General features: G+C 35.9%; 1 protein-coding gene across 2 annotated transcripts in view; it reads left to right on the top strand.

Moving 5' to 3' along the window:
* Nucleotides 1–21,542, top strand: part of PDCD6IP (programmed cell death 6 interacting protein) — a 70,875-nt gene that overhangs the window by 45,302 nt on the left and 4,031 nt on the right. For both annotated transcript variants that reach the window (XM_014827552.3, XM_014827551.3), the window contains exons 11-15: nt 2,715–2,826; nt 3,708–3,877; nt 11,905–12,153; nt 12,536–12,670; nt 13,833–13,927. In XM_014827552.3, coding sequence (XP_014683038.1) covers nt 2,715–2,826; nt 3,708–3,877; nt 11,905–12,153; nt 12,536–12,670; nt 13,833–13,927 — 761 coding nt within the window. The remainder of the gene's footprint in view (nt 1–2,714; nt 2,827–3,707; nt 3,878–11,904; nt 12,154–12,535; nt 12,671–13,832; nt 13,928–21,542) is intronic.

Raw genomic sequence — 21,542 nt, 5'->3', positions numbered from 1 at the left:
GATCCATGAACATGGATGTCTTTCCATTTATTTGCCTTTAATTTCCTTCAACAATGTTTTATAGTTTTCATTGTATGTCTTATACCTCCTTGGTCAAATTTATTCCCACGTATTTTATTCTTTTTGATACAATTGTAATAAATGGAATTGTCTTAATTTTCTTTTTGGATTATTCATTGCTAAAGTATAGAAAGACAGTTGCTTTTGCAAGTTGATTTTGTATTCTGTAACTTTATTGAATTCGTGTATTATCTCTAATAGTTATTTTGTGAATTCCTTAGGATTTAAGGTCATCTCATCTGCAAGTAGAGATAGTTTTAACTTCTTCCTTTCCAGTTTTGGATTCCCTTTATTTCTTTTTCTTGCTTGATTGCCCTGGCTAGTACATTGTTGAATAGAAATGATGAGAATAGACATCCTTCTCTTGTTTGTAATCTTAGGGGGAAAGCGTCCAGTATTTCACTATTAAGTATGCTGTTAGCTGTGCGGTTTTCATAGATGGTCTTTATCAGGTTGAGGAAATTCCTTTCTATTGTTAGTTTATTGAGTGTTTTTTTAAATCATAAAAGGGTGTTTTATTTTGTCAAATGTTTTCTCTGCATCTTGAGATGATCATATTGTTTTTTTCCTTCGTTCTACTAATATACAATATTACATTGATTTTTTTTTTTTTTTTTGGTGAGGAAGATTGGCCCTGAGCTAACATCTGTTGCCAATCTTCCTCTTTTTGCTTGAGGAAGATTGTCTGTGAGCTAACATCTGTGCCAGTCTTCCTCTGTTTTGTATATGGGGTGCCACCATAGCGTTGCTTGATGAGAGGTGTGTAGGTCTCCACCCGGGATCTGAACCTGTGAACCCCAGGCTGGCAAAGTGGAGCGTGCGAACTTAACCATGGTGCCACCATTTTTTGATGTGAACCATCCTTGCAGTCCTAGGATAACCCCTTGGTCATGGTATATAATCCTTTTAATGTGTGCTGGATTTGGTTTGGTAGTATTTTGTTGGGCATTTTGCATCTATATTCATAAAGGATATTGGTCTGTAGTTTTCTTGGAATGTCTTTGATTTTCAACTTGTGTGTCCTTCTGCTTTTGTCTTTTGTAAATAGCACATAGCAAGATTTTTCTTTTTAATTTAGTTTGACAGTCTTCATCTCTATCTGTGGAGGGTTAAATCCATTTATATTAACTGTGATTATTCATGTATTTGGAATCATGTTCTATATTTGGTGTTTCCTACTTGTCTCACACTTGTATTTCTGTATTTTTCGGTTTTTTGTCCCTTTTACTCCCACCCCTACTTTTTCCTGGTTCTATTGAGTTGTTCCCTCCATTTTTTTAAAACACCAGCATAAAAGTAATACACTCTTTTTTTTCTTCTTTATAATGTGTCTGGGTATGGATTTCCTTTCATTTAAATTGCTTGACATTTCATTGGATCCAGTAAATTTGAGGAATTGTATCTTTCATCCATCCCGGAAAATTCTTAGTTTTTACTTTGAATATTGCTTTTCCTCTATTCTCATTATTGTCTCTTTCTGGATCTCTGATTATATTTATGTTGAATCTTCTCACTTTATTTTCCATGTCTCTTATCCGCTCTTATTTTCTGTTGCTCTGTGCTTCATTGTGCATAATCTTTTAATCAGAAGTTCATGTTAGGATTTCATGTCACACAGGTCATGTGATTTCCATCCTCAGTTCAGGCTTTTGATTAGGAATTTTAGGTGATACTTCTTATCTTTTCTAGTTAGAGCAACTTCCAGTCAGGTAAGTTTCCTTTTGTTGGACAATTTTCCTTTTTAAAAATTCATCCACTTAATGTCACCCATTTGGAAGTGTCCCAGTTTGAGGAAAGATAGTGCCTTTGATCTGACCTCTTACTCTTCTAAGCCCCACTGATGTTTCTTGTTTCCTGCTCGTGTTTTCTTAAATTCTCCCTCTAAGCCAGTAGAAACTATGTAGTTGGTGAACTACTGACAGTGGGCCAATTGTGGTTTGTAGGCTGTTTTTGTATGGTTCACTAGTTAAGGCTGATTTTTACCATTTTTAGAGGATTGTAAAAAAAGAAAAGAAGAATATGTGACAGAGACTGTGGCCAGCAAAGCCTAAAATACTGACTCCAGTGTTGGACAGAGAAGTTTACAGACATCTGCTCTGAGCTGTTGGGTCAGCAGATACCATTGGCTCTAGAACCTGTTTCCACTGGTGGATCAGCACTTTCTTATGTTTCTGGCCCCTACTGTCCTGTCTTCTCAGCTGCGCATGGAAAAGGCATTTTTATATGTTAATTTTCAGTTTTTTTTACTGGGATAGACGTCTAAATCTTATTTTCATGTAGTTAATCAGTTTTCTCTTTGTTTTGTTTATGTCTTCTAAGGTCCAAAAGCTTTCTATTTATTTTAATCTTAAAAAAAGTCTTTGTTTAAAGTAGTCTTGGTGATGAATGTACATAATCTCTTAGATATTCTTCCTTTTCAGTTTTACTAAGTAAGGTAATGGCTAACCTAGCCTTAAATTTTACAAGACTTTTTGTTAAATACGTTATCACTTATATTTCTGCAACAAAAATTGTACCAATTTATATTCTAACCAGTAATGTAGGAGTATTCCCATCTAATTCTCACCCATATTGAGTATGATCATTTTTAAAATGTTTTAAATTTTTTATACCAGAAATGATATCTCATTGTTGCTTTGCCTCCTTTTTAAAAGTCTTTAAGATTGTTGGATGAAGAAGAAGCAACTGACAGTGATTTAAGAGCAAAATTCAAGGAACGCTGGCAAAGGACACCATCCAATGAACTCTATAAGCCTTTACGAGCAGGTAAAAATGTGCATAAATGACTTTCCCTTGTATAAATTCCCAATTTGGGTCTACGTTTTTGCTTGATTAAATTAGGCTCTGTTGTAAACCTGTTTTTAGTGAAACTGCTATTATGAAAACCCAGCTGTTTTTCCGCAGTTCAGTGTAAGATAAAAGGAATAATCCATCTTCATTCTAAGAAGTTCAGATTCTTAAAAAGGGTATAAAGTGAAAATTAAAATGATTCTTCAACTCTCTTTTCCTATTCCAACCCCTGCACGTGTTTTCAAAACATAAATGAGATCATATTAGATGTATAGTTTTGTAATTTCATTTCACTTAGTAGTGAATCCCGGGTGGTAACAGATGAATTTTAACAGTTAATTTGAAGCTAAATTATTATTTTTAAGACTTTTTATGCTTGTTGCAATAAATGATGTCTTCCTGGTAGCTAGAGACTTGTTTTATTTCTTTGTAAAAGGAATTAATACTGTTGAGATTTTTCTAAAAATGTAACTGCTGTTCTTTTAAGTCAAGTTGAAGCAATGATTCTTTGAGAGAGGGTACTTTTTAAATAAGTTATAGCAATTTTTGGAGTGAATGATTTCTATATTCACGTGTTGTAGGAGAAGATTAGACTAATGTTGATTAGCTTTTGTTTGGTGGACAGTAACCACAGATGTATTTTAAGGTATAATTGCTTTTGCTTTATAATTGATTTTGTCATTTTTCCAAAAACAAAATTGCAAAGACTGACAGGAGCTCAGCTTCAATTATCTAGTGAATTGGGCCTGTAGAAAGAGAAAAAAGTAAAGTTAGAGAACAGAACTAAAAGTAAAGCAGCCCATAAACATTATTGTTAAAATCAATGCTGTACTCTGGTAACATTTTCTTTCCTGCAGAGGGAAACAATTTCAGAGCAGTTTTGGATAAGGCTGTGCAAGCAGATGGACAAGTGAAAGAACGGTATCAGTCTCACCGTGACACCATTGCACTTCTCTGTAAGCCAGAACCTGAGCTGAATGCAGCCATCCCTTCCGCTAACCCAGCAAAGACCATGCAGGGCAGCGAGGTGAGAAGATGCATTTTGATGTGGGTGGTCATCTGCTTATGAAGACTGTGTTAAAGCCATTACATGCAGGGAATTGCCAATTTCTTTCTTATTGACATCTTTTAAAAAATACTGATTTAAATTGAGGTTGTTATATTTAAAGCATGATATATATACCGTCTAATAGGTAATTATACTAATATTACTATCCTGTAATAATAATTTCCATTATTAAATGCCTCCTATGAGCTGAGTACTATATTCTAGATACTTCATATGTTCACAGTCTTTAATTCAGGTTTTATAAAAGAGAGAGGCTTGGAAATAGGTAAACTTCCCTGAAATGGAAGACTGGGTTTGGCCAGATAGTCTCTGACCACAAATTCTTTGTTTTTTACATCGTTCTATACTGCCTTCCACCGTATTCCACTGGGACAGCTTCTGAAGGGAAAATTGACAAGATGTGCATGTTAATAAATGGTCATGGCATTTGTACGGTGACAGGAAGGAGAAAATCAATAGCAGGGTATCTGATTCAGAAAGTCTTAAAAGAGGAGAAAGTGTGAGTATGGTTTAGTGGTTGATCACTGAGGTAATGTAGTAGGATAAGATAGAGTCTCTGAAGTGCATAGGAAAATAAGCCAAAGGGCAAGAAACATTGCTACTCTGTCTAAGGGACTGTGCTAGGTACTTTGAAAAATTAACAAATGAATCATACACAGCCTTTACCCTCAATTTATGGTCCATTGTGGAAGATTAGACATATACAAGGATAACTGTAACACGGTAGAAATTTAAAAGTGTTGTAACTATAGAAACTATGATGTGAGCGTTTAGATGATGAAGTACTTAGATTCCAGCATTTTGGAGCTCCTCTCTTAGGAGATTTCTTTTTTTTTTTTTTTTAAAGATTTTATTTTTCCTTTTTCTCCCAAAGCCCCCCAGTACATAGTTGTGTATTTTTAGTTTTGGGTCCTTCTAGCTGTGGCACATGGGACGTTGCCTCAGCATGACCTGATGAGCAGTGCCATGTCCGTGCCCAGGATCCAAACCAGCGGAACCCTGAGCCACCGAAGTGGAGAGCGAGAACTTAACCACTCGGCCACGGGGCTGGCCCAAGGAGGTTTCTTAAGATATTGGCTCATTATAAGAACAGAGTAGACAGGCAGAAAAAGTGAACACCTATAGGATCTGAGAAGGACTAAGTGAGTGGGTGTGTCCAGAGAAGCTACTAGACATTTAGTGGAAACCAGCCCCCAAAGTGAAGAGAAGACTGCATAGTTGAATGTGCACAGAACCTGAGTCTCTCGAGGCAGGGGACCTTATGGAACAAAGAATATCAGTTAGATGCTTTGTGGAAGTGAGGGAGCTAGGGAAGGTCGTTAGAAGATTAGCCAAGAACAGAGACTTCAGACCCACAGAAGAGCAAGAAATTCCGGCCCATTCTTATTTTAGAAAAAAGAAGTGTTTAGGATCCTCTCCTTTTTTTTTTTGGTGTCTTGTACATGACTCAAAACTTACATGGCTTTTGTCCTCTGACTCTCCTGCTTTCAGTGGGAAAGCAAAAATGGTTTGTGCTGAGCGTAATCAGCCTTCACTGATTGTTATTTTATTCAGTTGTAGTAATAGCTGCTTTTGTTAATCCATAGTGGTGTTACGTAGGGGAAGAAAACTTCTATAGTTGATATGAAATTTTTTTTACTGAAACTAGATTTTTTGGGTAGAGGTAACCAAAAAATTTTTAATGCTCTGTATATTTATTCATCGTATGCCTTTATCAAAAAAAGTCAAACATCATATCTTTATCAAATCTATTTCAGATAGTTGTCATAGTAGTTGATGACACATTTTAGCCAGAATTTTTAGGATAAAAACTCAGTCATTGAATTGCTGATTATTAAAGTGATACAAAGTACATGTTTTATTAAGAGGTTCAAGCTTAATGGTAGGGCCATTGTTTTGTTTTATTGTGAAGAAGCCTACTATATAGTTGTTTATCTTTGGTCTATTTGGGCATCTGGTTTTAGATATTGACATAGTCTGAAAAATTTGGCAGGCTATTGCTAATTTGTATTTAAAGATCCTTTTTTAAATACTTAGGACCACTACGTGTGATTGTGTGCCTCTGATCAACTGGGGTCTGGAATCTGGTCTACACTTGCCCAGCCAAGCCTTGGCCCTGGTGTAGGGCTGAGTCTGCCCAGAGGAAGGGGCATCTTTTTCTTTGCACAAAGGTGATATCCACTTATACTCACAGTGTTGCATCTGCCTAGGGTGATGGAGGGGTACCACTGAAAAAAAGCTTCATCTCCTCAGAGGTAGTGCATAAGGTAGCACTGTCCAAAGCTATGTTCCCTCCCAGGGGGTGCTTTTTCTGCTTCACACAAAGGCACCTTATAGACTAGTGGATGATCTGCACACACAGCTTTTACTCTTAGTTTTTCATAGCAGAAAGTATATAGACAAGTGTTGAGAGTGGCTGGCATCTGTTCATTCATTTGTTCACCAAACATTTGTTGAAGGCCTACTGTATGCCAGGAACAATGACACTGTGGTCCCTAACAGAAAGATGGGAAGTCTGAAAGGTAAAGTTGAAAATTTCATTGAGAACATTTCTTATGTGCCTAAGTGTTTTCAGTGCTATTTGATGTTACAGAGAGTATCATCATCTAAAATGGGGCTTGGCAAAAATGGCTTGTGGGCTAAATCCAGCCTGCTTCTTGGTTTTGTATGGTCTATGAGCCAAAAATGCTCTTTATATTTTTAAATGGTGAAGAAAAGTCAAAAGAATAATGTTTCATGACATGTGAACATTATATGACATTCAGATTTCAGTGTTCATAGATAAATTTTTGTTGGGACGTAAGCACACTCATTCATTTATCTTTTGTCTATAGCTGCTTTTGCATTACAAAGGTAGAATTGCTACAGAGTGTATGGCTCACAAAGCCAAAAATATTTTCTGTCTGGTCCTTTACGGGACAAATTTGCTAGCCCCTGGTCCGAAAGATGAAATGTAGACAGTCTAGGTGATCTCATTCCTGCTTTTCTGTTTGACCTCATCCTCCTCCCTTCTGTCTTTTGTTTACTATGCTGCAGCCAGACTGGCTTTTTTCCCCTTTCCTTTGAACACACTAAGCTCGTTCCGCCTCAGGACTTTTTCGTTTGCTTTTCCTTCTGTTGGGATCTTTCTTCCGTTTGCGTGGCTACTACCTCTTTTCCCTTAAAGCCTCAGATGTCACCTTTCCCCCTTCTTTGTCATTGTCTACCACATTACTCTATTTTTGTGTATTTGTTTAATCCTCCCTCCCAGCCTCGTAAATGAAGGAAAAGATTCTGTTTTTGTTAATGGTTACATTTTAGAACCTAGAACAGTACCCAACACATAAGGATTCAAAAAGTATTTGCTGATTGAGTGGTAACCACCAGGAGCCTAGCTTGATAGGGGATGCAGTTAATTGCAGTTGAAAGCTAATTAGAGTTGTTTATAAGACTGAAATAAACACTGCAGGATTCTAATTATTTTTTTAGGTTTTAATTTTTTATTTTTTAAGTGGGGTATAATTAACATACAACATTATATTAATTTCAGGTATACAACATAATGATTCAATTTTGTACATACTGTGAAATGATAGCCACAGTAAGTTTAGTTAACAGTGGTCACCATACATATAGAATTTTTTTTCTTATATTGAGAACTTTTAAGATTTACTCCCTTAACAACTTTCAAATATGCAGTACAGTATTATTAACTATAGTTGCCATGCTGTATATTACATCCTCATGACTTACTTATTTTATAACTGGAAGTTTCTACCTTTGACTCCTTTGCCCATTTCACCCACCATCTGCCTCTGGTAGCCACCAGCCTGTTCTCTGTATCTATGAGCTTGTTTTTTAGATTCCACATATAAATGAGATCATATGGTGTTTATCTTCCTGTGTATGAGTTACTTCACTTAGCATAATACACTCAAGGTCCATCCATGTTGTTGGAAATGGCAAGGTTTTCTTATTCTTTTTTATGGTTGAATAATATTCCTCTGTGTGTGTGTGTATCACATCTTCTTTATCCATTCATTTGTAGATGGACATTTAGGTTGTTTCCATATCTTGGCTATTGTAAATAGTGCTGTAGGGTGGGTAGGGATTCTAATTATTTATATACTTCAACTTGATAACATGTTAAACCTCAAACTTGAGTTTATAAGAAAATTTAGGCAGTGGTTTCCTTTTCTTACTATCCTTGTCATTTATTTGTGGAAGCAGTTTAATTCGTTTTCTACTACATTCGCTCTGTTAAAATAAGGCCGGTATTATACATTCTAAAATATGGTTAAACTAGTATATATGACAGTTAAAAAAAGAAGAAGATGTTTGTCATGCAAAGAATTTTTCTGTCTCTGTTTGGTGGTCTAAAAGTTCATTTATAAATTGGTTGTTTCAAATGGCAGTTTTTTTCAGAGACTTAGAATCATAGCATTTTGGAATAGAATACAACTTATTAAATAGCTATTTGGTCCTTCTTTATCACTTTGATTAGAAAACTGACTACTATAAAAGGAAGTTAACTTTTCATCATAATGGAGGTGGTATTAAAACTTGTGGTTCTTAAAGTTCTGCTGGGTTTCTCTTCCCACATTACTCTGCTGCCCTGTGTATAGTTAGTTTTTCACTGAAGAGGAACTTGTATCCATATGAACCACGTGTATCTTGGTGGAGGGTCTTGGTTTCTGTACTATGTAAGAGACATTCAATCTATTTCAAGATAATAGTGTTATAGTGTTCCTGACTTTTAGTGTTGTTTATTAGACTATTTTATTTTTTATTTATTTTTATTTTTTTATTAAGGTTATGATAGTTAACAACCTTGTGAAATTACAGTGGTACATCATTATTAGTCATGTTGTAGGTACACCACTTCACCCCTAGTGCCCTCCCCTCACCCCCCTTTCCCCTGGCAACCACCGATCAGTTCTCTTTGTCCATATGTTAACTACCACCTATGAGTGGAGTCATACAGAGTTCGACTTTCTCTGTCTGGCTTATTTCACTCAACATAATACCCTCAAGGTCTATCCATGTTGTTGTGAATGGGACGACTTTGTCCTTTTTTATGGCTGAGTAGTATTCCATTGTATATATATACCATATCTTCTTTATCCAATCATCAGTTGCTGGACACTTAGGTTGGTTCCATGACTTGGCTATTGTGAATAATGCTGCGATGAACATAGGGGTGCATGGGACTTTTGGAATTGCTGATTTCAGGTTCTTAGGATAGACACCCAGTAGTGGGATGGCTGGGTCATAAGGTATTTCTATTCTTAACTTTTTGAGGACTCTCCATACTGTTTTCCATCGTGGCTGCACCAGTTTACATTCCCACCAACAGTGTACGAGGGTTCCTTTTTTTCCACAGCCTCTCCAACATTTGTCACTCTTGGTTTTGGATATTTTTGCCATTCTAACAGGTATAAGGTGATACTTAGTGTAGTTTTGATTTGCAATTCCCTGATGATTAGTGATGATGAGCATCTTTTCACGTGTCTATTGGCCATCCGTATATCTTCTTTGGAGAAATGTCTGTTCATGTCCCCTGCCTATTTTGTAATTGGGTTATTAGACTATTTTTTAAAACCAGTTCTGCATATTCCTATTTCCCCCCAAGCTTTATTTTACTTGGCTATTTTTTTTTTCTGCCTAGCTTTTGTTGGATGTAACTTATAGAGAGATAAAAATGGCATTTCTTATTTTTCTAATAGCCAAACAACCTTCACATAGGGTCAAAGTCGTGGTTGAGGTTCCATTATCAGTTTAAATATGCTAACATAATGCTGTCAGTACTTTTAAAATTTTATATCCTGTTGCATCCTTCCATTACACAATGTGTCACATAATTACAGAAATAGCTATAATTCAGAAAGGATACTTTAATTCTTAGTCTTCCCTCATTGTTCCTCTATTCCTGTCTGAATGCTTATATGCCTAAGTCTGTTTAGTCCATAATGTACCCAAAGCATAGAGTTCAACCATGAAACCTAACTACCACTTAATAATAATGGCTACTAGTGATTGAACACTTATCCTGTGTTAGAAGTTACATTGAGCACTTTGTATGGATTATTTCAGTTTTCGTAACATTCCTGAGATAGATACTGTTATTATTCTTGCTTTGCAGATGGGAAAACTGAGTTTTCCAGGTAGTCAGCTGTCCTTGGTTACACAGTAACTAAGTCCATTGCTTCCACTAAAGGAGAGTAGTCAGAGTTGGAGTATTTTTTTCTATGTGATTATGTTTCACTTTGATGGACAACTAGATTCATTTGTTTCTTTATTTGAGTTTTGATTGAATTTTGTGTTTTGAATGTGTAAAAAATGTTCATGATTCAAAATGTGCATGGAGAGAAGTCTTATCCCTATTCATTTCTCCTTGTTCTCATCCACTCTCTGTAAGTAACCATATTCATTAGTTTCTGGTTTTTCCTTAGTGCTTTTATTTTTGCAAAAAAGACATATGCACACATATGTACATAAGATATGTGTCTTTATCTTTATATTCTGATTTCCCTTCTCTTTTACTCAAAATGCAACATACTATATATATGCTTTTGCACCTTTTTTTCCAAATGGAAAAGAATATATCCAGGAAGTCATTTGGAAGCAAGATTTTTTTATCCACATTGTCTACCTGATCCCTAAAGCAGATATTGCTGTGGGCATCCAGTATGATTCTTTCCCCTCTTCCTTCCTTTTAGAGTGTCTGTGGTTTGATGCTTCTTGGACCTCTAGGAGTCGTTATTTCTTTCCACTGCTCTAAAAGTTTAAAGACTGAATTTAAGTTAGGTCACTTAGGAGATATAGGCGATAAAATTCAGAAGAAAGTTTAGACTTTTGCTCAGGTCTGTGGTCCTCACAGATGAAGGTTACTCTGGACACTCTTGTCAGGGAGCTCACTAGGACTGTGGAATGAAGAGTAGGACAGAAATTCCTAGAAACAGGCAGTAGGTGAGGAGATCTGTTGGAGTTGGAAATGAGACAGGGATGTAGAGGGGGTTCATGGATGTCTCTTCTTGCTTTGTCTTCCCCCAGCTTTCTTTCTGTGAGCAAAATTGGGGCAAGCAGAATGGGAGGCTTGGGGTTGGTGTTCTCCCTTATGGCCTTAGCAAAAGTGTGAAGAGATGTGAGTGAAAGGGGGCAGCTTATAAGTGGCCTTAGAGGGCACTTGAACATTCTAACACTCTTCCTGTAAAGGGGTGTTTATGAGTCGCGTGGATGTTAGTCAGAGACTGCCTGGACTGAATAAGAGAGATAAAACTCATGATGTGAAAAGATGTACAAGAACCCTCTCTCCCTATTTCTCTCCCAGTATGTGAAATAAACGTGGTTTATAGCTCGCTTGCGCGCTCTCTCTGTCTCTCGCTCTCGGGTGCTCTTTCTATATGTCTCTCTGTCTTCATATCTGTCTCTCTATTTCTATCTTTCAGTCTCTCTATGTTGGCAAAATGGAGTATTTACTTACGTAGGAAAGACATACTTCATACTTCCCCTATTTCAAAGTTGCGAGAGGGACGCAGTATAGTGTAGAGTGATTAAAGATTAATTTTGGAGGTAGGCAGAGTTAGATCTCAAATTTCACCTCTGCCCCTTTAGTAACTGTGTAACCTTGGGCATGTTACTTAGTTCTTTTGAGACTCAATTTCTCCATCTGTGGAATAGAGGTAATAAGCACCTGTGTATGGATATTGTAAGAAATACATTGTTGTGTTTGTAAACTATTTAGGATGGTGCCTGGCACATAGTTAATGGTCAGTGAGTCATAGCTCTTGCTGCTGTTAATCATTATTGCTGCTGCTCTTATAACTGGAGTCCACTGAAGGTATAGCATCTGTGTCTAAATAAATGTGATGGACACTTTATCCTTGGCCCTCTGAGAAATCATCTCTCTGTGACCCTGGATAAACCTTTGTATATAATTCCCTTCTTGAAACTGGCTTCTGGCTTTTGGGGCAATTAAACTAAGGGTTTTCTTTTTAAATGTTTAGGTTGTAAATGTCTTAAAATCCTTATTGACAAATCTTGATGAAGTAAAGAAGGAAAGAGAGGGGTTGGAGAATGACCTGAAATCTGTGAATTTTGACATGACAAGCAAATTTTTGACTGCTCTGGCTCAAGACGGTGTGATAAATGAAGAAGCTCTTTCTGTTACTGAACTGGATCGAATCTATGGAGGTCTTACGACTAAAGTCCAAGAATCTCTAAAGAAACAGGAAGAACTTCTTAAAAATATTCAGGTAAAGTTAATATATATTAATATATATTAAATATATACTATGATATATTAAAGTGTATATTTAATAAGTTTATGTTAAAAAAATTACATAAAGGATAAGCTTGGACTAAATTTATGTCCTTTTAGGATTTTTTTTGCAAGTGTTACATATTAATAGAAATCTGTAATTATTGGTTATGTTTTGACACCCACTGAATTTTTGGTATTTTTATTTAAGGAAAGATTTAAAGTTCTGTGCTACCACAAAAGAAATATTAGGTAAATTTCTAGGAATTTCTGCATGTAGTCATCTATGATTTTCATAGTTGGAAAAGTATCAATAAAAATATGAGTGATATTAATTTGATAAATAATGTAAATACATACATCTTTCTTTTAACAAGGTCTCACACCAGGAATTTTCGAAAATGAAACAATCTAACAATGAAGCTAACTTAAGAGAAGAAGTTTTGAAGAATTTAGCTACTGCGTATGACAACTTTGTTGAACTTGTAGCTAACTTGAAGGAGGGCACGAAGGTACGAAGAACAAAATAACAGCAGTAACCAGTATAGAGTGAAAATAGAGTTTGGGAAGTTAATTAGTGTTTCTAGTGGGACCAGATTATTCTTTGTCTTGAATTTGTCAGCTTTGATGACTTTTGCCTCTGAGAGGTTGGTTGTAAGTGGGAGAAAGCTTAATGAAGGTGGCAATATTTCATGGGAACTTTGAAGAATGAATTGTATATTTCACCAGGCAGAAGAAGGGTGTAGGCATTCCAGGAAGCAGAAATTAGCACAGAGATGTCAGAAGCCAATGACACTTTTTTGGGGGATAGAAAGTTGACCAGTCAGTGGATTCTGAGGGAACAGATGTAGTCAAAGCTGATCTGCGGTGGGGAGGGGGCGGGTGTGGCTTTTGTATTCTGTGCTGATGGTTTGGATAATGATAGACTTATGATCTGCCTGAGTCTCAGAGTACTTACTAAATACGGCTTAAGAATTTTCCTGCCTTTCCTTTAAATACTTTAGGGAAATGCTTATATTTGTTTTACCAATTACCTTGCTTTTGAGGGAACAAATGACTTTTAAATTTTTCAGATACACAGTTCATTTTGGTACTTTAGCTCCCTGATGATCATTGAATAAAGTTATCTTGATGTAAGTACCTTAGATATAATGTAGAACCCTCTGAAGAGAGGGTAGAAATACTGCAAAGCCTTCCAAATAGAGAGTATAGTAAAATACTCTTAATTTGGTTTAAAATGCTCTGTTGAAATAGATCAGCTGAGAAACTCTCCAGAGAGCCTTTAGAAATACTTCTATTTCTGAAATGACGCCTGCATTTCTAAAGTGAATGTGCAAATGTAATCCTTCCACTTAAATGTTTAGTGTCTTTATTAAGTAGTTCACTTTTCTGTAGGAATTGGAAACATGTTCACTGAGACCATGAAACTTGTAATTTGTTGTCATTTAATTTTTGGTGTTCTCTAAAAATGATTTTATTATTTTTATTTTCCTTAGGAATCTTAGGTCATCTTTAATATTAAGTTGTTGGACTTAAGTGGTATGACTCTGTCCTATGCAGAGGATTTTAGTGCTTAAGCTTTCACCGTTATTGTCAAATGAGCTTTAGATTGTGTTCCTCCTTAGATTAAGGAATTATTCTGATTTATTACTTGGATTTGTTCTTTGCTTGTAGTTTTACAATGAACTGACTGAGATCCTGGTTAGGTTCCAGAACAAATGCAGTGATATAGTGTTTGCACGGAAGACAGAAAGAGATGAACTCTTAAAGTAAGTTTGTTCTGTGTATCAAATTATAAAGTATTTTTCTTTTAAAAAATCCTATATGGAGACTCTTGGGGTGAGCTTGACAGTATGAGATAGCAGTTTCCTTTCTTTCCTCCTGGGTATTTTACAAAGCAACAAGCAAACTGCATAATCTGAGAACAAAAGGATGAGAAGGAGCAGAAACTTTAGATGTAGGAAGTACAGTGGTGTCACAGAAGTGATAAAGAAACAGCTCAGGGTGGCGGGGCTCAGGAAATACCAGTAAACATAAGCAGTTTACCTTGAAGTGGCAAATAGTTTCCTTATATAAAACTAGAGGTACAGACCCTGGAGAAGTCAGGGTGAATAGCTCAGAAAATATCAACAAAATCTCTTTCTGAAGGAGCCTACCGAGAAAGCTGGGCCAGTAATGTAAGACTCATTCCATGATTACTCTGCATGGAATGAGAGTAATCATGGAATAGAGAGTTGACATAGCATCAATACGAAGGTACTGTATTTATTAAGGTGAAAAAATGAACAAAATTTGACAGAACTTAATAGATGAAGAACATTCATCAGAATAATATTGTCACAGAACAGATGAAAATTCTGAATGACTGTTTCACCATGAATTGGAAAAAAAAAAAGGGCTAGGAAGCAATCACTGTAAAGAACACCAAAAACTCTGAGGAGCAAAAATGCCAGAACTCAATGGGGATTGTGAGAAAACAAACTGATAAAATGTGTGGTGTCAGAATTCAGGAAACAAATAGAACAAAACCATCACAGATATAGGATGAAATGAGAAGGAGTGAAAAGGAGAATAGACAGTGAATAAAACACAAGAACACAGAACAGAAAAGAAGAAATCTGAGAAAATGAAACCAAAGTAATGAAAGAATTAAAAAGAATTAGAGAAAAGATGGACAAAGAAGACCCAATATATGCAAAATTGGATTCCCCTCAAAGAAGAAAAACCAAAACAGTGAACAGAACAAATATTTATTGATATTACTCAAGAACATTTTCCTAAAATAAGTGAAAGTTTGTTGAAAGGGTTTATGTTATGGTCAGGAAAAATGAATGAGACCTGTCAACACCAAGGCATATAGATTATTACCCTTAAAAGATAATGGCGGAATCCTTTAGGCAGTCACACAAAAAGATCAAGTCAGTTTATAAAAAGGTAAAAAAAAATTAGGTTGGCAGCACTGCATGCTAGAAGAGAGTGGAGTGATTGCTTTTGGAACTCAAGGAAAGCAAACATGAGCCAAACATTTTATATCCAGTCAAACTGTTCTTAGGTATATTAATAATGAACATAAGGAACTCAGAAACTATTGTACTCGTGAGCCTTTCTTGAACCCTTCAGCCAACCTAACCATTATTCACCTGTCTGTCCATGTTTAAATGGTTTTCCACAGAAGAAGTAGGAGAAATTATCAAAGAGCTAATCTCTCTCCACCCCTGGGAAAGAGAAGGACCAGTGGTTTTTGTGGAGTTTTTCTACTAAACCTTTAAAAAGCAAACAATTTGAATGCTTTTTAAATGATTCTAGAGGTTAAAATAAAAAAAACAAACCTCCAAATTAGTCTTATTGATAAGAACATTTGACAAAGATTGAAACGAAACACAATCTTCAGAGCAATTTCACTTTTGGATATGGATGCGAAAGTCCTAAATAAAATCCTGGCCATTAATATTCACCGGTGTGTTAAAAAAGAACCATGACCAAGCGAGAAGGAGTTTTTATTCCAGTAATGCAATGATTCGTTCAGTATTTTTACATCGAAGGAGAAAAAGATTCTCTTCATAGATGAGTAAAAGGTATTTGAGAAAATAACTATTCTGGTATTCAATAAAATAGGAGTAGATGGGTTCTTCCTTAATATGAAAATATGTGTGTATGTGTTGTGTATGCGTATGTATATGTGTATATGTCTCTATGTCTATATCTGCACAAAACTCAGCATGGTGGCTAATGGAGAAACACTATAAACATTCCCCCTAAAGGCAGGGACAGGCAACAAATTCCCACTGTTAACACTGTCATTTAATATACTGGCAGTACCAGCCAGCACAATTAGACAAGAAAAGGAAATTAGAAATGTAAAAATTGGAAAGGAGGAGGTAAAATTATCACTCCTTATAGACTTTATGATTGTACCACTTGAAAACCCAAGAGAACAATCCCAAAACTCTGCAAATAGAAGAAAAAATATTACTGAAGGTAGTTGATCATAAAAATTGGTGAAATCAATGGCTTTCATATAAGTAAACATATAGAAGATGTAATGGAGGAAAAGAGCCTACTTAGAATAGCAGCAAAAAAGATAAAATACATAGGAATAAGTTTGCTATATATGAGACCTGTATGAAGAAAACTTTGAAACATTATTCAGGGACACGAAAAAGGACTTGAGGAAGTTGAAAGACATGATGTTCTTGGATAGAATGACTCAACTTCATGAAGATGTCAATTCTAAATGAACTTATGCATTCGCTGTAATTTTGACTTTAAAAAAATTAACAGATTTTCATTTAAAACTAGTCAAATTGATACTAAAACTCAAGTAGAAACACAGATTAGCCAGGAAAACTGAATAAAAAGGAGAGTAAGGGGAAACTAATTCTACCACATATTAAAATATATAATGTTGTCAAAACACAGTGGTACTGGTACATGGTTAGACAGACCAAAGACAGAATAGAAAATAGAAGGAGATCCAAATACGTATGTGGATTCAGTGTGAAAAAGATCCTACACTAGTCAGAGGAAGTTAGAGACAACTGCCTAGCCCTTTAGAGAACAAAAGTTGTTTTTATACCAGAAAAATTCCAAATGGATTAAACTTGAGATGTGTAAAATGAAATGTAAAGTCTAAAAGAGAATATGAGAGAATTTGTTAATAAAACTGAAATGGAAGAGGTTTTCTAATTCTGACTTAAAATCCAGAAGCCATTAAAAAAAGGATAAGTTCATCGTAACATGATAAGCAGAGTCAAAATGTAATAACCTGGGGAAAAATATTTGACATTTATTCACAGGCAAAAGGCAAATTTACCTAATTTATAAAGAACTCCTAGATATTAAAAAGGAGGAAAAAAACTCAACGGAAAAATTGGCGAAGTATGTGAACAGAAATTTCCAGAGGAGGAAGTATAAGTGCTTCTTGAGCATGTGAAAAAATGCCTATCCTCATTCAATATAAAATACTTACAAATTAAAATTACTCTGAAATAGCGTTTTTTAGATTGGGGAAAATCTGAAAGTTGATAACATGCTTTGTTGGCCCATGGGGGTAACAGTTCCCACACATTGCTGTGAGAATGTACACTGGTACGGTCCTTCTGTGGGACAGTTGAACTGCAGAGGTTTGCATTATACAAATCCATACATCCTTTTATCAAGCGATTCTGTTTTTGAGAATTTATTCTGAGAATATATTAGCATATGTTAGAAATGACATATTTATGAGCTAATTCATTTCTAAGTTGCTTGTAGCAGTAAAAGAATAGAAATAAATTAAATATCCAGGGCTGGTGAAATAAATAAAGCTATATCTGTACAGTGAAATACTGTGCAGCTATTTTTTTAAAAGAGCGGATGTTTTCTATTTACTGATATTTAAAGATCTATAAGATAAATAGTCATGGTAAAAAAAAAATAAGGTACAGAACAGTGTAAAGTATGCTTTTTTGTGTAAAAAGGGAGAAAATAAAAGTATGCATTTGAATTGGCTTATTTATGCCTGAAGAAGCTCTGGACAGGTTCATAAGACATCAAGAAGAGTGGGAGTCTGTCTGGGAATTGAAGGGTGGAGTGGGAGCTTGCAGATAGGGGTCTCACTCTTTAGTTTTTGAATCAAGTGAGTATGTTACTTTTCAGAAAATTAAATTAATCTAAATGATTGATGGGACTTCATATGTTTTTATAGTCACAACCAAGTACTCTGATTTTTATGTTTTGTATTGTGTTCATTCCCCCTGCCTCCTGCTTTTTTCTTTTGAGCTGCAGAATCCTTTTTTCAAACTCAGTCTTACAGAGAAACCCAGTTTGTAAAACAGATAAAAATGTGTCTGGCTCAGATCTAGGCCGGGTTAGGTGTTAGAGCAGGACCTTTTGTCCCTCTTTCCTTTCCTTCTTTCAACCAGCAGCCACTGAGACATCTGTACAGAACCCCTAAATTCTGTAGCTCAGGACCAAGAGAGCTGAAAAAGACTCTTAAGTTAAACTTGGAGGTTGGCAAACTACAGCATCCAGACTAAGTCCAGCCTGCTGCTTATTTTTGAAAGTAAAGTTTCATTGGAGCACAGCCACACTCTTCATGGACGTTTTGTCTGTGGCTGCTTTTGCACTAACACCAGCAGCATTAAGTAGTTGTGACAGAGACCCTATATCTTACAAGGCCTAATATATTTACTGTGTGACTCTTTACACAAAAAGTTTTGCCAGCGGTTGGTTGAAATCATTTTGCTGTCCGTGATAACTGACTTTCTAGTTTCTCTTTAAATGGACTGTTTCTCCATTTAAATCTTTAGTGTACAAAGGGCTAACATAACTGTTTTTAGAATTTTATAGCATAATAGAGATTCATAGCTTAGGAAGAAATTTTTGGATACTCTCATCTTAAAATACTTCATATTTCAAATCTCTAGTTTGAAAATTAGGTTTGTTACTACTTGCGTGTGTATTTCTGTATTTATACTATAAACAAAATCAGTTCTGAGTCAGTCATCACCTTGTCAAGTGGTTTCAGCTCAGTGATTAAAAGGTGAATGAGTGATGGAAAAGTAGGCCAAATAGTCATAAAGTTAGCCTTTAAAATTCTGAGGGTTTATTTTGTCAGAATCACTGTTAATGCTCAGGGCCTAAATTCTTTAAAACATTTTTATTGACTCTAAAATAAAAGCACAAGTAAACATAAGTGTACATCTTGTTGAATTTTCACAAACTGAATACACCGAAGCGGTGAGCACTTAGATCAATGCACAGAACATTCTCAACACCCCAGAAGCACCGCTCCTGCATCTGCCAAGTCATCACTCACTCCCCTCAGGGCACCCACTATTCCGACTGTGAGAGTGTTGACTGCTTTCTCCTGGTTTTGCACTGTATATAAGTAGAATCGGTTGTACTCTTTTGCGACTGACTTTCAATCAACATTTCGTTTGTGAGATTCATCCGTATAGTTGTAGATCTTTTATTTTCATTTCTGTATGTATTTCATTGTGTGAATACACTACATGTTATTCTACTGTTGTTGAGTATGTGAGTAGTTTCTAGTTTTGGCTGCTATATTATAAATAGGATGGGCTTGAATATTCTCAAACACATCTGTCCGCTGTTGCTGGTAGCAGTAAAAGAATAGAAACAAATCAAATGTTCAGGGCTGGGGAAGGAAATAAAGCTACATCTGTATGGTGAAAATACTATGCAGTCACATATACAATTTAAAATTTAACATTTCTTGTAGCCACATTAAAAAAGTTGAAAGAGGGCTGGCCTGGTGGTGTGGTAGTTAAGTTTGCATGCTTATTAAGTAGTTAATGTTTAAGTAGTTGCATGCTTAAGTAGTTAAGTTTGCATGCTTATTAACCTACGCACTGCTTATTAAGCCATGCTGTGGCAGACGTCCCACATGTAAAATAGAGGAAGATGGGCACAGATGTTAGCTCAGGGCCAAGCTTCCTCAGCAAAAAGAGGAGGATTGGCAGCAGATGTTAGCTCAGGGCTAATCTTCCTCAAAAAAAAAAAAAGTTAAAAGAGGGCCAGCCCTGGTGGCCTAGAGGTTGAGTTTGGCATCTTCTGCTTTGGCAGCCTGGGTTCAGTTCCCAGGTGTGGACCTGAGTGACTTGTCTGTCAGTGGCATGCTGTGCTGGCGGCTCACATACAAAATAGAGGAAGATTGGCAACAGATGTTGGCTCGGGTTGAATCTTCCTTGGCGCACACACACAGAAAAGTTAAAAGAAACAGATGAAATTAATTTCAATAAAATATTTTGTTTAGCCTAGTATATTCAAAATATTTTAACTTCAACATAGAGACAGTGTAAAAATTGTGAATGAGGTATTTTACTTTTTTTCCACACTGTCTTAGAAATCTGATATGTAATTTCTGCTTACAGCACATCTCAGTTCACACTAGAGCCACATTTTAGGTGTTTAAAGCTACATGTGGCTACTTCTAGATATGCCTTTTTTCCTTTTTTTTTTTTCGTGAGGCAGATTGGCCCTGACCTAATATGTGTTGCCAATCTTCGTATTTTTGCTTGAGGAAGATGATCCTTGAGCCAACATCTATGCCAGTCCTCCTCTACTTTGTATATGGGATGCCGCCACAGCATGGCTTGATGAGCAGTGTGTAGGTCTGCACCTGGGATCTGAACCCACGAACCCTGGGCCGCCAAAGTGGAGTGTGTGGGGGCCGGCCCGGTGGCACAGCGGTTAAGTTCGCACGTTCCGCTTCTCGGCGGCCCGGGGTTCGCTGGTTCGGATCCCGGGTGCGGACATGGCACTGCTTGGCAGCCATGCCGTGGTAGGCGTCCCATGTATAAACTAGAGGAAAATGGGCACGGATGTTAGCTCAGAGCCAGGCTTCCTCAGCAAAAAGAGGAGGACTGGCAGTAGTTAGCTGAGGGCTAATCTTCCTCCAAAAAAAAAAAAAAAAACAAAGTGGAGTGTGTGAACCCAATCACTGCGCCACTGGGCTGGCCCCCTGGATCATGCTTTCGGTGAGCGTATATATATGCAGCGCTGTTGGGTATACATCTAAGAGTGGAATTGCTCGGTCATGGGGTATGTGTGTGTTTAGCTGTAGTTGATGTTGCCAAACAGTTTTCCAAAGTGGTGGTACTAATTTCTATTCCTACTAGCAATGTATGAGTTCTGGTTACTCTATATTTTTGCCATTAGCTATGCTGGTGGGTGTGTAGTGTTATGTCATTGTGATTTTAATTTTCATTTCCGTGATGACAAAGATGTCCTCTTTATATAAAGTAGGCAAAAAGAGTAACTCTGAGCTTTGCCTTCTTTTCACTAATGATTTAAAACTAATGTCAGTATGGATAAAAACTAGACTATTGGTGGTGAACACCGTCTATACAGAAACTGCTAGACAATAATTACACCTGAGGTTACACAATGTTATAAGCCAATATGACCTCAATAAAATAATTAAATAGAAATTTTAAAAAATGAAATAAAAAATAAAACTAATGTCAGTAATCATGGGCGTTGGAATATTGGTATTTTATTTCATATAGTTTTGCTTTTTTATGTTATTAGTCTTATGATTTAATAGCTTTGATTTATATAATTACTAAGTGACTAAGAAATTTTTATTTGTCCTATAAATGTGCTTTTTACTCCAACCATCTCTGGAGTTTATCAAAGGAAAAGAAAAAAATATTATGTTAAGGCTTTATAATGTATTATAATTATAATTATATATATTAGATACATTTATGATTAAATATACTCAGATATCTAAATAATTACTATAATTATTTAAACAATTGTAATAAAATATATAAAATATAGAAATATATTTACTGTATATGAGATATATACACATATGGAGATATTTCAAAACCTAACCTTTTCAAAATTTAACATCGATTAAAAACTTCTATT

This window comes from Equus asinus, chromosome 21, assembly GCF_041296235.1.
Source record: "Equus asinus isolate D_3611 breed Donkey chromosome 21, EquAss-T2T_v2, whole genome shotgun sequence".
Taxonomy (NCBI): Eukaryota; Metazoa; Chordata; class Mammalia; order Perissodactyla; family Equidae; genus Equus; species Equus asinus.
Note: the sequence above shows the minus strand (reverse complement) of the source record. Positions and strands in the feature narration are given on the sequence as shown.